The 14,175-nt window shown below is 50.6% G+C and overlaps 2 protein-coding genes across 2 annotated transcripts in view; one reads left to right on the top strand and one right to left on the bottom strand.

The window, feature by feature from the left end:
* The first annotated feature begins 3,161 nt into the window (after positions 1-3,161).
* Positions 3,162-8,536, top strand: Klhdc8b (kelch domain containing 8B). The gene is made up of 6 exons (XM_005347907.2): positions 3,162-3,643; positions 4,586-5,098; positions 6,182-6,346; positions 6,682-6,906; positions 7,281-7,382; positions 7,729-8,536. Exons 2-6 carry the CDS (start codon positions 4,723-4,725, stop codon positions 7,923-7,925), a joined length of 1,065 nt encoding a protein of 354 aa, XP_005347964.1. The 5' UTR covers positions 3,162-3,643; positions 4,586-4,722; the 3' UTR covers positions 7,926-8,536.
* Positions 8,537-9,142: 606 nt separating this feature from the next.
* Positions 9,143-14,175, bottom strand: part of C5H3orf84 (chromosome 5 C3orf84 homolog) — a 14,860-nt gene continuing 9,827 nt past the window's right edge. The window contains exons 3-4 of the mRNA XM_005347906.2: positions 10,125-10,181; positions 9,143-9,559 (exon numbers count right to left, since the gene is read on the bottom strand). Coding sequence (XP_005347963.1) covers positions 9,143-9,559; positions 10,125-10,181 — 474 coding nt within the window. The remainder of the gene's footprint in view (positions 9,560-10,124; positions 10,182-14,175) is intronic.

The raw sequence follows: 14,175 nt of genomic DNA, 5'->3' as shown, positions 1-14,175 counted from the left end.
TTGGTTTTTCGAGACAGGGTTTCTCTGTAGCTTTGGAGCCTGTCCTGGAACTTCCTTTGTAGACCAGGCTGGCCTTGAACTCACAGAGATCCGCTTGCCTCTGCCTCCCAAGTGCTGGGATTAAAGGCATGCGCCACCACCACCTGGCTCCCAGCCCCATTTTTGTTTTTGTTTTGAGACAAGTCCTAACTATTTGCTCTAGCTGACCTGGAATTCACTGTAGAGCAGAATATCTTTAAACTCACAGAGACTGACTGTCTCTGCATCCTGAGTGCTGGGATTAAAAGTGTGTACCAGTGCTTGCTTCGGCAGCACATATACTAAAAAAAAATAAAAATAAAAATAAAAGTGTGTACCACCGTATTATCCTTTAACTGTAAGTGGAATAAAGTAAGAGACACTTGACATCCTTGTGAGAAAACACATTCTGTGAACAGCACATTCTAATAGCAGCTGATGAAGGATGGTCCGACAGAAAGGATTTTATTTTTTTGCTTTATCTTCATGAGTCTTGCTAGCAGGTTCCTCTAGACGTTGCTGCTTCAGCGGCTACCAATGCCACCACTGCCATTTCATCCCTTCTCTGGTGCCGGAACCCAGCTTCTTTAGGATTCTAATGTGGACTGAAGACTAGTGGTTTTCCCAGAAGCTTTCCAGGCCTTCAGTGCTAGATTGGGACTGTTGAGGAGCCAAGGACCGGGTCACTAGAGCCTGCTGTTGCACTGCCCAGATGTATAGTGTAAGCCAGTCTAGTAAATCCCTTTTCCTTAAAAAAATCTTTTTTAAAGATTTATGTGTATGAGTATTTTGCCTGTATGTGTACATGTGTGCCATGTACATGCCTGTACCTGCAGAGGTCAGGAGAGGTCAGATCATTACAGATGGCTGAGATCAACTATGTGGGTGCTGGGAACCAAACCCAGGTCCTTTGTGTAATGGTCTGTCCTGTCCCTTTAAGAGACAAGCCCCGCATACCACCACCTCCCACCCCCACCCCCACCTAGGCAAGGGGATCTTCCTTCCTCTCCCAGCTTTGAGCTCTCTCTTCTTTTCCTTTCCTCTCCTCTCCCTCTTCCATTCCCCTTCCCTTCCACAGCCCATTAAATAAATATCCAACCTCACTCTGCATGGCTGCCTGTCTCTCCCTGCCTGGGACCTACTGCCCCTTGTGGCTTCCTCTCAACCCCACCCCTCTACCCCATCCCCCGCTGCTGTCCTAGAGGAACAGTGCCATTTTATTTTTACCATTACACGCTGTAAGAGCAACCAGTGCTTTTAACCTCTGAGCAACCAATCTGTTGTCTAAATCTCTTGTTTTTGTTTGTTATTGAGACAGGCTTTCTCTGTGTAGCCCTGGCTGTCCTGGAACCTGCTCTCTAAACCAGAATGGCCTCAACCTCACAGAGATCCTCCTGCCTCTGCCTCCTGAGTGCTGAGATTGAAGGCTTGCGCCACCACCTAAGTCCCCCTTTAGCATGTATTCATTCTATTGGTTTTGTTCCCCTAGAGAATCTTGACTAATACACATGGTGATTTTCAAAAGCAATTTTGGGGGCAGGAGGCACAGCTCAGTTGGTGGAGTGCTTGTTTAGCATGCAGGAAGCCCTGGGTTTCCTCCTCCTCTCTGTACAAACTGGACAAGGTGGTATGCCTGTAATCCCAGCATTTGGGAGGAGGAGATGAGAGACTTAGAAATTCAAAGTCATCCTTGGCTATGTACCAAGTTCAAGACCAGTCTGAGCTACAGAAGACTCTGTCTCAAAGCAGAAAAAGACTAATTTTTAAAATTTATTTTTATTTTATGTGCATTGGTGTTTTGCCTGCATGGGTGTCATGTGAGTGTGTCAGATCTTTTGGAACTGGAGTTACAGACAGTTATGAGCTGTTGTATGGGTGCTGGGAATTGAACCCAGGTCCTCTGGAAGAGGCCCACTACGCCATCTCTCCAGTCCCCTAAACCAACTGTGGGAAAAAAAAAAAACAATTTGGAGGATGAAGTGGCAATAGACTGAGGTGGCAGATAACAAGGTGGTGGAATCTGTGGGGACAGATGGCTTCAATATTTGGAGAGAGCAAGACTAGATGACCTTGATTTAGTGATGGGAGACATTTAAAAACAGCTAGCTTGTAACTGGTCAGCAGCTGTGAAGAAAAGGGAGGGGACATGATGAGTGTGAGGCTGTAGATACCGGGTCCCCAAGACAGAGCAATCTGGGGAGCTGGAGAAGGGGCATAGGCAAGCAGAGGCCTTTTAGAGGCTCTGCAGTTTGTAGCCAGTCTTTGCACCATCATTCCTGGGCATGCCCTCCACCTCGAACCACCAGCTTCAGAAAGAGCTATAGGCCCCGTTTTGTCACAAGGAAGGGTTCATGCACATTCTGAGCAGGCAAAGGCATTAATGCCTCCAAACAGCTCTCAACCTGTGATTGATGGGGTGTGAAGCTGAGTTCGGCAGTTTCCCTTCCCCTTGGGAGCAGTGTCAGTGTGAGAGCCACGCTCCTCATCAGCTCCCAGAATCCCCAGGAGTGTTTGGTTCCAGTCATCCAGAGTGTAACTAGTTTGATGACACCTCCTTCATTGGCTGCTCTCCTTGGTCTTCCTGCTACTCCTCTGCGGGTGCTTCCAGCAGAGGCTCCACCTCCCACACTAACTACAGGCACTGGGTCACCCGCTCGCTCGGGATCTGCTTTGGGAAAATTAAACACTGTACCGAAAGGGGAACAAAGCCGTTGAGCCAACAAACTGCAAGGAGCTCATACGATAGGCAGGGCCAAGGCTTGAATGGGAGGGAGGTCGGTCTTTGATACATCAACCTGCTATCAACGTGACCACAGAGTTGGCTAGAGGCAAGCCCTGTATCCTAAAGATGGACAGTCACCCAGCCCGAGTAGCCCCAGTCTCAGGATTAGGCGGAGACACCTGGGCTCTGGCTGTTTTAGCTCATCTGCTCGTACCTAACCAAGAATAACCCAGCTCTCTGAAAAGAAGGACGGGATAGGTCCTAAGGCTAGCACAGCTGGCTCCTGCGCCGCACCTGCTAGTGGTCTCAGTGTACACTATAGGATCTGTTCTGTGGCTGGCTTTGTGTTAGGACAGGGCAGCTGGTTTCCCCAACCCAAGGCCCAGGCTACAGCCCTAGTGTCCTCCAGGGGGCGCCGCTGCAAAGCTGGTGGTTGGACATCTCAAGGCTCAGTTGTGATGGGCGGGCTCCGACCCCTAAAAGGCCTCAGGTTCCACTGGCTAGCTCCTGCTGAATGCACCCACAGTGGGTCCGACTCAGAACGACGTCCGCCTCGGAGCTCACCAAATCGGTGTTGTGTTGCTCGCCGCTGCCTCTTTTCTGTCATCGCCCCAGGTGGAATCCTAAATCCTGGCCGGTTGGATGTCCATATGCCTGTCTGTTCATTTTGGGTGACCGTGGGTCCGTGCACCCTACCCCTGCCGTGGCATGTGCAGAGTTAAGGCGGGAGGAGGTTTCCCCGAATCTGGGGAGGGGGAGCGAGGGGCGGACCTGGACCAGCCCCGCCCCACGCCTGAGCGGTGCCGGAGCCCCACCAGAGCCCAGCTTCAGCCCTAGCCAGAACCAGCGTCAGCGGAGGCGGAACAGCGGACCGGTGCCCTGGCGACATCAGAGATCCAGCGGGTGAGTCCCGCGGGAGGCTCGCTCAAGGGAAGTTTGGGGCATGAAGCTTAGAGCCTTAATTAAGCCCAGTAGACAGACCCGCCCCCCACTCTCCTCTGAGCTGGAAGTTTGGGGCCAGGAGGCTGTCCTACCAAATCCTGGGACTGAGTGGAGACCCCCAACACACACACACACACACACACAGAGAGAGAGAGAGAGAGAGAGAGAGAGAGAGAGAGAGAGAGAGAGAAAGGCTAAAGAATGTGATTTTAGGGGGCTCAGGAATCCAGCTCCAGCTGTTTATTCCTCCATGAAAGCCCTGGACTCAGGCACCTTCAAATCCTGTACTCATGAGATCCCCCACCAGTCCCTTCATCCCTCCCAGGGAATCTGCTGGCATTGCCACACCCCTGAGGATGGACTTGGAAAGGAGTGTGTAATTCTGAGGTCTGTCCCCTTTGAATCCCTCACACCAAGACTGACTGACTGCTGATATAAAGGTTGTACTTTGTAGACTGGGCTGCTCCCTGTCAAGGACTGCAGGGGAGGGACCCTGATGGCTGTCCAGGCCACACTAGATGCCGGTGTGCAGAGGACTCAGGACTCCTCTCTTGGAAAACCAGGATAAGTCTTACTGGGAAGGAAGGGCGCTGGGATAGAGAGTTGGGTTCTAGTCACTTTACCTCCCGTTCCACTCGAAGCGATGAAGTTGCTAGTTGCTAGTTTTCGGTGTTCAGGGTGGGGAGAGCCCCCCCAGGCCTCTATGGGAAGTGAGAAAGCTGTCTGGGAATCTGGAGTCGATTCTCCTTTCCACTACAGAAGGATCTTCACCAGTGAAGTGCTAGTCAAAGGGAGCAGATCCTTCCCCATAAGTGACTTCGGGCCTGGCCTGCCTCTAGCTGTGTGTTGTTCATCTGTTTCTTGACAGTGGCCCTGATCCTTTGTTTTCCATCTCTCCTCCAGGTGAAGGCAAGGTCCCTTGGACTGGTCAGACACAGCCTTACAGCCCTGGCAGATTCAAGATGAGGCCCTATCGTGTCCCCCTCAGGGAGGCCCGCAGCCTGAACAAATAACATGGCCTGCCACTGGCAGTGAGCAACATGGCTGCAGGAGGTGGCCGGGCCTTTGCTTGGCAGGTGTTCCCCCCCATGCCCACTTGCCGGGTATATGGCACAGTGGCACACCAGGATGGGCACCTGCTGGTGTTGGGGGGCTGTGGCCGGGCTGGGTTACCTCTGGACACTGCTGAGACACTGGACATGGCCTCACACACATGGCTAGCGTTAGCACCCCTGCCCACTGCCCGGGCTGGTGCAGCTGCTGTGGTTCTGGGGAAGCAGGTGCTAGTGGTGGGTGGCGTGGATGAAGTCCAGAGCCCAGTAGCTGCTGTGGAGGCCTTCTTGGCTGATGAAGGCCGCTGGGAGCGTCGGGCCACCCTCCCTCAAGCAGCCATGGGGGTTGCTACTGTGGAGAGAGGTGAGTGGCTCATCAAGGAACGTCCCTCAGGTGCCCCTACAGCCTTCATTTTCTCTTCTCCTGACCGGGTCCATTATCTCAGAGACTGGATAGGTACTGTCTTAGACATACCTTTGCCTCCTGAATCCTCTCTTATCTAGGCTTTCTGCAACTTGCTGCTTATTGCCTTTTCGGGGCTGTGAGATGGGGGGTCAGAGTCCAGAAGGCCCCCAGAAAGATGAGAGACCCCAGCCACTACCCTGTTCCATTCTTTGTTACTAAGAGACAGTGGGGGGTGTGGCCTAATGACTCTCATAGTTATAAATAGTCTGGAGTGGGGGAGGGGAACAAGGCCTTGGCTCTGAGCCCAGCAAGTGCTTAAGTGCTTAGACCTCCCCCCCACCACACACACACTAGGGATCCTGATGTGGACAAAGGCCAAGCTGACCTGGAGGTGGTTGCCATGGAAGCCCCCAGCTGCCTGACACATCACCCAAAGGCCTGTCGATGTGCCCCTAGCTGACTCTGAACACCTAACAGAAGGCAAGGACCCACTCTAGTCAAACAGCGTGGTGCAGAGGTGCTGCCAGGGGCTCACAGCTCTGTCCCACAGGCTCCGGCTCCTTTCCCAGTCCCAGGCCTTCCCCTCGCTGATCCCCTGAGTTCCCTTCCCAGCCTGAGCTTCATGCAGAGCAAGTCTCTTTATCCCTCTACCACTGTCTTTAATCTATCCCTCCCCTCCCCCACTAGGGGAGTCCCCCTCTAAACACACACACACACACACACACACACACCTTGTGGCCTCCTGGTCTGACCACCAGTTCAGGCTAGCCTGCTTAGATGCCAGATTTGGTTGCCATAGCGTCTCCAGGGAGACAGTGCTGGATTATAATTAGATCGGCTGCCTCCTGCTCTTCACTTGGAGGAGCCTAGGCCAAAGCTGGAATCCCAGTCTCCTAGTTCCCACTTCAGATGGGCAACAAAGTTTTTGACAAACACATGGGTCTCCATCCCCTCCCTGGGCCTGACCAAGGGAGCTCTCCGGGTGGGGTTCACCAGCCAGACATGGTTGTGGGGTCTGAAGTACTACTCTTCTCTGTGCAGACGGTATGGTATATGCCCTGGGGGGAATGGGTCCTGACACGGCCCCCCAGGCCCAGGTACGCGTATATGAGCCCCGCCGGGACTGCTGGCTGTCGCTACCCTCCATGCCCACACCCTGCTACGGGGCCTCCACCTTCCTGCATGGGAACAAGATCTATGTCTTGGGTAAGGGCTGAAGGATGTGAGAAAGGGGAAAAAAAGAGTACAGAGGTCTCCATCCCTGTAGGTTGTCTGGATTAGGGATCAGTTTTAATCTGAGATGTCAGTATTTGACAAGTTTTGTTGGTGGTAATCCAGCCCTATTCTGAGGCCTCCTTGGTGGCTCAACTGGGGTTGGAAAATTAAATTCAGTGTCTGAGGGTTTACATGGTCTCATGAATGACCGATAGTCGGGTGTATACACAGCTGGATGGAGTGGCCTGGGATGGACAGTTCAGCTACCTAGTAAGATGCCACCAAGCCTTCGGGGCTCTATCCCAGGTGCTTCATTCCTTTGACAGGAGGCCGCCAGGGCAAGCTCCCAGTGACTGCTTTCGAAGCTTTTGATCTGGAGACCCGTACATGGACCCGACACCCAAGCCTGCCCAGCCGCCGAGCCTTTGCTGGCTGTGCTATGGCTGAAGGCAGTGTCTTTAGCCTGGGTGGCCTGCAGCAGCCTGGGCCCCACAATTTCTACTCCCGCCCACACTTTGTCAACACTGTGGAGATGTTTGACCTGGAGCATGGTGAGCAATAGCCCTTCTAGTCTGTCCTGCTCCCTGTGGGGATACAAGGGCATTGTGTGTGTGTGTGTGTGTGTGTGTGTGTGTGTGCGCGCGCGCGCACGCACGCACACATGCCCTTACGTCTGTGTGCGTCTCTGTGCCTGTGTGCATACACCTTATGTCTTCTCTCCCTCGCGCTGCGTATGTCTGTGCGCATGTGCCTCGTGTCTGTATATTTCGTCTATGTGCATACATCTTACGACTTCTCTCCCTTGCATCTGCCTGTGTCTGTGCACAGTGCCTCATGTCTGTATATGTGCATATACATCTTAGATCTTCTCTTCCTCGTGGCTTGTATGTCTATGTATGTGCATCTTATGTCTTCTCTCCTTCAGGGTCCTGGACTAAGCTGCCTCGTAGCCTGCGAATGAGGGATAAGAGGGCTGACTTTGTGGTCGGCTCCCTAGGGGGCAACATTGTGGCTATTGGGGGCCTCGGTAAGTCTGCAGAGCTGAGGGAAAGGAGGTATGAAGCAGAAAAGAGTATCTCTAGAAGGACCGCCTTCTCTAGACTCTGGGGTCAGAGCTTTGTCAGCACTTTGCCCATCTGTAAATCAGGGGGCTTGTGGTTGTCCCAGCTCTCAGGGCATCCCCCAGTGCCTGACTGGGGAAGTGACCAAATAGATGACTAAAGCAAGAATAAATGAATAAACAAAGATGAACTCTGGGCAATGAAGAGCAAGCACTGGGAACGGGTGCTGGGGTAGTACTTACTGGGCCATTGTCTGGGAAAGGGAGTAAAAGGGCCTTGAGCCCCTTATCACCATGTATGTCCTTCCTGCAGGGAACCAGCCATGCCCTCTGGCCTCCGTGGAGAGCTTCAGTCTGGCACGGCGACGCTGGGAGGCACTGCCTGCCATGCCTACAGCCCGATGCTCCTGTTCCAGCCTACAGGCTGGGCCCCGGCTGTTCGTTATTGGAGGTGTGGCCCAGGGCCCCAGTCAAGCTGTGGAGGCACTGTGTCTGCGTGATGGGGTCTGAAGGCCTGGGGAGACCTGTCTATCAGAGCAGCTCAGTAGAGAAGCAGATTGGGCTCCTTTTCAGCGCTGAGGGAGCTCCCCATGGCTCTGTAGGATGAGGGAGGCACAGGAGAGGGCAGCTGAGTTACTGCCTTAGGTACTGGGGTTGGAGGAGCCTTTGTCTTTAGCACAGGACACACATGCTTACACCTGTTTTTACCACCATCCACTCACAACCATAGCTAGCTCCAGCACTTATAGGTCCTCTGTCAACTCTGAAGTCGAAGAGAAGAGCCTTGGTCTCATAGGCCCCGAGAGTTGACCAGGCCTTCGCCAGTGGCCATTCTGGAAAAGTCTGAGGGTCCAGCCTTCCCTGAGGGTCCCTGTGACCCTAGGAGTATTCTGAGTCTGGAGATCACAGCAGAAATGGAGGAGAGAATATGGGGACTGCCGGAGGGTCAGAGGACTGCTGGCTTTGTGCCCTCTAACCTGGGGCAAGCCGTCTCACCTCTCTGTGCCTCGGTGTCCTCATTTGTGAATGGGGAGCTCTGAAACTTTCCTGCCCCACCTACCTCACAGGGCTGTTGTGAGGACCCAGGGAGTTTGGATGTAGAAATAAAAAACCTGATGAAGTCTGCTGTGCAGCTTTGATGCTCTTCCTGCCCTGCCCTCCTTTGGAGGCCTCGACTCTCCCACCTCTTATGCTTTCTAGCCTTAAGTGACCTGTGTCTCAACTCCAGCTAAGCCTCAGCTCTGGCTTAGGTAACGTAAGGCGTCTTGAGTGTCAAGGTTAGGACGACCTTGAAATCACGTCCAGTGGCTCAGCTGTGTGGTGGCTGGGGCAGTCTCCTTGTGGGGAGACATCTCTTGGGCAGGATTGTGTGGCTGAAGAGCCACACCCTTCAAGGCACCTGGCTCCTGGAGGCAGCTGCCCGCTCTAGGCTGCTCACTTAGGACCCTCAGGTTCTGTGTTCCCCATAGCTCCACTGAGTAGAAGAGGGTACAGCTACTGAGAAGTCCCTAGAATCCACCCATGGTCAAGGCGACCTTCCTGGACTCTGAGTCTGCCGCAGGCCCTAGCCTTTCTCACTTAGTGGCAGGGCTCCCTGGACAGCTTCTCCCCAGCCCAGCACACAAGCATTGGCACAAATGCCATGGGAGCCAGACACAGGACCTGGTAGCAAGCTGATCACAGGCCCCTGAGACACCTTGGGCTGTCAGTACAAACAGGCCGCTATGTCAGCTGAACCTGTTTAATGCTTGGGACCAATTTAAACACTCAGAAACTCCAGCATGAAGGTAGTGCTGCAGCAGCTTGGGCCTCGGGATTCCTGGGAGGTTAGGCAACGTTTCAGCCACTGGCTCTTGGGGCCTTACCTTGGCGCTACCACAAGGGCCACCCCGGGATGACCGGCAAAAGTTGTGCTGGTACGTGGTATTGGCATAGGGAGGCTGGACCTGCACAAAGTGGACGAGGCGCTGGGGGAGCCTAGCGAGTCCTGTGCCTGACGGGAAATCAATCTGATAGGAAGATTCCAGAGGCGGCTGCTGGCTCAGTTCCAGCTCGCAGGGTGCCCAACGCAGGAAGGTGTGTCTTTTCCACAGGCGTTCCAGGTCTTTCCGTCTTCCAATTCCCTGCAGCAGGCAGTAGGGGCCCTTCTCAACGGTACGGGCCCTTGGCCCACAGTCTTGGCATCCAGGATTTGCTTGGGCCCCATCTAATCCCATAACAGTTCGTTGATGCTGGCATTGTCCCAGGCCTCCTAACCTGTACCCTGAATCCTCAGTAAAGCCATCCATCTTAGCATGAAGCCCCTGAGTGGCACCCTGGGATATTTGTACACTGTTGGGGAAACTAGCCAAGAAAACCAAGACAGAGTTGCCTCTGTCTGGGGCATGGGCTATTCAGCCGTGGGAAAGGTTAGGGAAAATAGATAAACTGCTTATTGGAGAAACCTTTGCTCTCCTAAAGGCTGTGTCTCTAACCTACCGGCTCCATCCTCTCTCAGTCAGGGACTCCTCCCCCTCCCCCTTCCTCTTTTTTTTTTTTTTTTTTTTCATTGAGACAGGGTTTCTCTGTAGCTTTGGAGCCTGTCCTGGAACTAGCTCTTCTAGACCAGGCTGGCCTCGAACTCACAGAGATCCACCTGCCTCTGCATCCCGAGTGCTGGGATTAAAGGCCACCACCGCCCATCTCCCCCTTCCTCTTTCCAGCACTCACTTTGTCGAAGGAAGTGCGGTTGTCGTGCTTGGAGAAGAAGTGTTGCCTTGCTGGCTCCTTGAAAGAAGATGAGAAGGAAGTTAAGGGGAGGAGGCATGCTTACCTGCTCCTGCAGATACTGCTTCCTTCAGAGGGGGGAGGCTACTTCTAAACTGCTAAAATGCCAACACCCTGAAAGGGTGAAGAGGAATGAAAGCAATACCTCACCCCACCCCGTCTCTCTTGTCCTGAGAGTGCCCTAAATAGAAGCTCTGGGACCAGTGGGTGTCTGCCAGGACACCCTGTCATCGGTGGACGGCTTTCAGTCTAAGTTCCTGAGGATTCGGCTCAGTCTTCCTCCTCCACCCACACTCCCTGACAGCACAGCCAAGCTCTGTGCCCTCAATGACATCTGGAAATGACTGTGTCTGTCTCTATTTGAGGGCATCTGCTGGATCCAGGCTCAATAGTCAGCTGACAAGGCATGGCAGAGCATCTCAAAACACATCACTGATGGATCACCTCCGAACTCATTTTCCCTAGAGTTCAGGCCATGGCACCTGACAGCGAGATTCAAATACTTGAGTCTTCTCTCCATTTTTGTTTGTTTGTTGTTTTATTTTAATTTATTTTTAAAGACAGTGTTTCTGTGTGGGCTTGACTGTCCTGGAACTCACTCTATAGATCAGGCTGGCCTTGAATTCACAGAGATCCGCCTGCCTCTGCCTCCCGAGTGCTGGGATTAAAGGTGTGTGCCACCGCCACTTGCTCAAATTCTTTAAATTATGTATTTATTTATTTATATTTTATGTATGAGCGCTCTGCATATGTACACCTGCACATTAGAAGAGGGTGTCAGATCCTATTATAGATGTTGTGAGCCACCATGTGGCTGCTGGGAATTGAACTCAGGACCTCTGGAAGAGCAGCCAGTGCTCTTAGCTGCTGAGCCTCCTATTTGTTGTGAAAAGTCTTGCTACAAAGCCCAAGCAGAATTGGAATTCACTATACAGCCCAGGTTGAACCTGAAGATCCTTCCCAGGTGCTGGAAGGCTGCACTTGGCTTGTCCTGGTCAAAACCACTATCATCACCTCTTGCCTGAACTATCACAAGAGCTTTGCACCTATGCCTGTGCTTTTGAGATCCCCACTCCCAGTCTATCGTCTTCTCACTAGCCAGAACTTCCCGTGTACAGAAACCAGGCCACATCTTGTTTGCCAAAAATCTGCAAAAAGCTTTTCATGTTTGTAACAACCAAAATCATAATAGTGATCATGAGAGCAGGAAGACAAAGGTCCTTCTCTCTGACTCTACTTCCGCCATACTAGTCTCTCTAAACACACCAAAGATTCCTTCCTTAGTCCTGACCTAGTGAGATCTCCACAGATAGGATCAGCAAGGACTGGCAACAAGCTCAGATAAAATGCAGAATTTGGGGTATCTCAGTGGTAGAGTTGCTAGTCCAGCTGGTCTGAGGCTCTGGATTTTTATCCCCAGAACTAGAAGAAAAATAGAGAAAGGAAGAGAGAGAGAGAGAGAGAGAGAGAGAAAAGAAACTAGCTCCACCAAAGATTGATGGTTCAGTCAAATGAAGCCTGTGGTAGAACTGTCTACCCTTTAGGCACTTCCTACCTCAGCTACTATATATCTGGAAGTAATCTCCAAACAGCATAACTCGATGAAGACAGGAAGCTGGCCAGCATTTCTTATGAACAATTGGCACTAAAATCCCAGGACTCTTGGAACTGGGGCCTTAACTCAGTGGTAGGGAGTGGGTTTTCAGTACACACCACACGCACACTTGCAAACCCCAAAATCAACTAATAATTAACCAACCAAAAATCAAGATTTTTCAGAAGAAAAAAAGGAGAAACTCTTCAGACACTAGACCAGGCCAAGGGTTCTTAGACTTGACACTAAAATCAAAGTCAAAGAAGAAAAGGTAAGGCAGGTATCGGGGGCAATGCTGTCATCCCAGCATGTGGGAGGTGGGAGCAGACAGATCAGCAGGCAGTGGTGGTGCAGCCTTTAATCCCAGCACTCCGGAGTCAGAGGCAGGCAAATCTCTGTGAGTTCAAGGCCAACCTGGTCTACAAGAGCTAGTTCCAGGACAGCTAGAGCCATCACACAGAGAAACCCTGTTTCGAAAAAAAAAAAGAAAAAGAAAAGAAAAACAAAAACCAATCAACCAACTAAACAAACAAACTAACTAACTAACTAACTAACTAACTAAAAACTAGACCTTATCAGACTTAAAATATTTCTGTTCTTGGGACTACAGAGAGGTCTCAGTGCTTAAGTGTTCTTACTGCTTTTGCAGAGGATCCAGGTTCAGTTACCACCTTCCTATCAGGTGTCTCACAACCACTTGCAGAGGATCCAGGTTCAGTTACCACCTTCCTATCAGGTGTCTCACAACCACTTGTAGTTCCAGGTCCAGGGGATAAACACTTTTGGACTCTTCTAGCTCCTGCACACACTTGGTACACAGAAAATCATGCAGGCATACACTACACCCATAAAAATAAATATTTTAAAAAATTGTGCCAGACATGACAGCTATCCAGCATTTAGGAGGCTGAGGTGGGAGGTCGGTCACCAGTTCAAGGCCAGCCTGGTCCACACAGGGAGACCCTATCTCCCAAAAAGATTTTCCTATGAAAATCCATAAGAAGAAGATGGAAAGCAAGCTACAGACAGGGGGAAAATATACTTGCAAACCACATCCTCAAGAAGGACTAGAATCTAGAATATATAAAGATGGATATCATTACAATAGTGAAATAACAAACAAATCTAATAAGAAATGGACAAATTACATGAAGATATTTCACAGGAAGAAAAAAAAAAGAATATCCAGATGGCAAAGAACACGAAAAGATGCCTAACAGCATTAAACACTGGAGAAGCACAGATCAAAATTGCAGTAAAACCTCATCACCCACATATCAGAATGGCTAAAACTATAAATAGAGACAATGCCAAGTGTTAGTGGAAAAGCAGGGAAATTGGATCATTCATGCCCTGCTGGTGGGAATGTAAAATGGCAAGGTTACAATAGAAAACAGCTTGACAGTTTCTTTAAAAACTAAAGATGCCACTACCATATGATCCAGCAACTGAGCTTCTGGGCATTTATCCCAGAGAAAAGAAAACTTATGCTCACCCAAAGATCTGCACAAATGTTAACAGCAGCTTTATTTATAAGAGCCAAAATTGGAATCAGCTCAGATACCCTTTAATAAGGCAAATGCTCAAACAATCCAATCCATACAAACCATAGAACACTACTTAGTAATGAAAAGAAATGAGCTATTTATAGCCATAACTCCTTGGATGACTCTCCAGGAAATTACACTGAGCCAGAAAAACCAACCTCCGAGGTTGCATACTGTATTATTACACTTACATGGCAGTTTCCCCCTTTAAGTCACTGATTTGTTGAGACAGGATTTCACACTGCAGCTCAGATTGTCCTGGGCTCACCGTGTAGCTTAGGCTAGCCTCAAACTTGTGGTCATTCTCCTACCTCAGCCTCCCAAGTGCTGGAATTATAGAGGTGGGCCACAATGCCTGGATGATTTTTTTTTTCTTTCGAGACAAGGTCTCCCTGCGTAGGCCTGGCTGACCTGGAAGTCACAGGCTTCCTGCCTTCTTAGTAGCTGAATTCTAAGCGTGAACCGTGACACTTATCCAAGCATTTTCAAGCAGCAGAATTTTAGAAGTGAAAGCAGGTTGATAGGAACTGGGAAGGAGCAGAAGAACAGGAGGCAGGCAGGTATGCTGGTAAAAGGCCAGCACTGTGGTTCTTGGTGATGCTTGTAAGAAAGTTAATTCTGCTGGTCCACTATGTGAACCTGCTCTGGGTAACACTCTATCAATCCAAGTACATGTATACCAATGCAAATACAAACGTGGTAATTTCAATGAGATTTGTGAATTGCAATAATGTTAATTGCTATAGCGTTGTAAAATGTTTCTGTTAAGAGAAAACTGGGCAAATCACATATGGGTTCTCAAGTATTTCTTTTTTTTTTTAAATATTTATTTATTTATTATGTATACAATATT

The sequence above is a fragment of the Microtus ochrogaster genome, chromosome 5, assembly GCF_000317375.1.
Source record: "Microtus ochrogaster isolate Prairie Vole_2 chromosome 5, MicOch1.0, whole genome shotgun sequence".
Classification (NCBI taxonomy): Eukaryota; Metazoa; Chordata; class Mammalia; order Rodentia; family Cricetidae; genus Microtus; species Microtus ochrogaster.
The sequence above is the reverse complement of the archived record's forward strand: the minus strand, read 5'-3'. Positions and strand labels throughout refer to the sequence as shown.

Coding starts and splice junctions, on each gene's coding strand:
- Klhdc8b (XM_005347907.2), top strand. CDS start 4,723: ATGGCTGCAGGAGGTGGCCGGGCCTTTGCTTGGCAGGTGTTCCCCCCC. Junction 6,347..6,681: donor GAACAAGATCTATGTCTTGG/GTAAGGGCTGAA, acceptor TTCCTTTGACAG/GAGGCCGCCAGGGCAAGCTC. Junction 6,907..7,280: donor GATGTTTGACCTGGAGCATG/GTGAGCAATAGC, acceptor TCTCTCCTTCAG/GGTCCTGGACTAAGCTGCCT.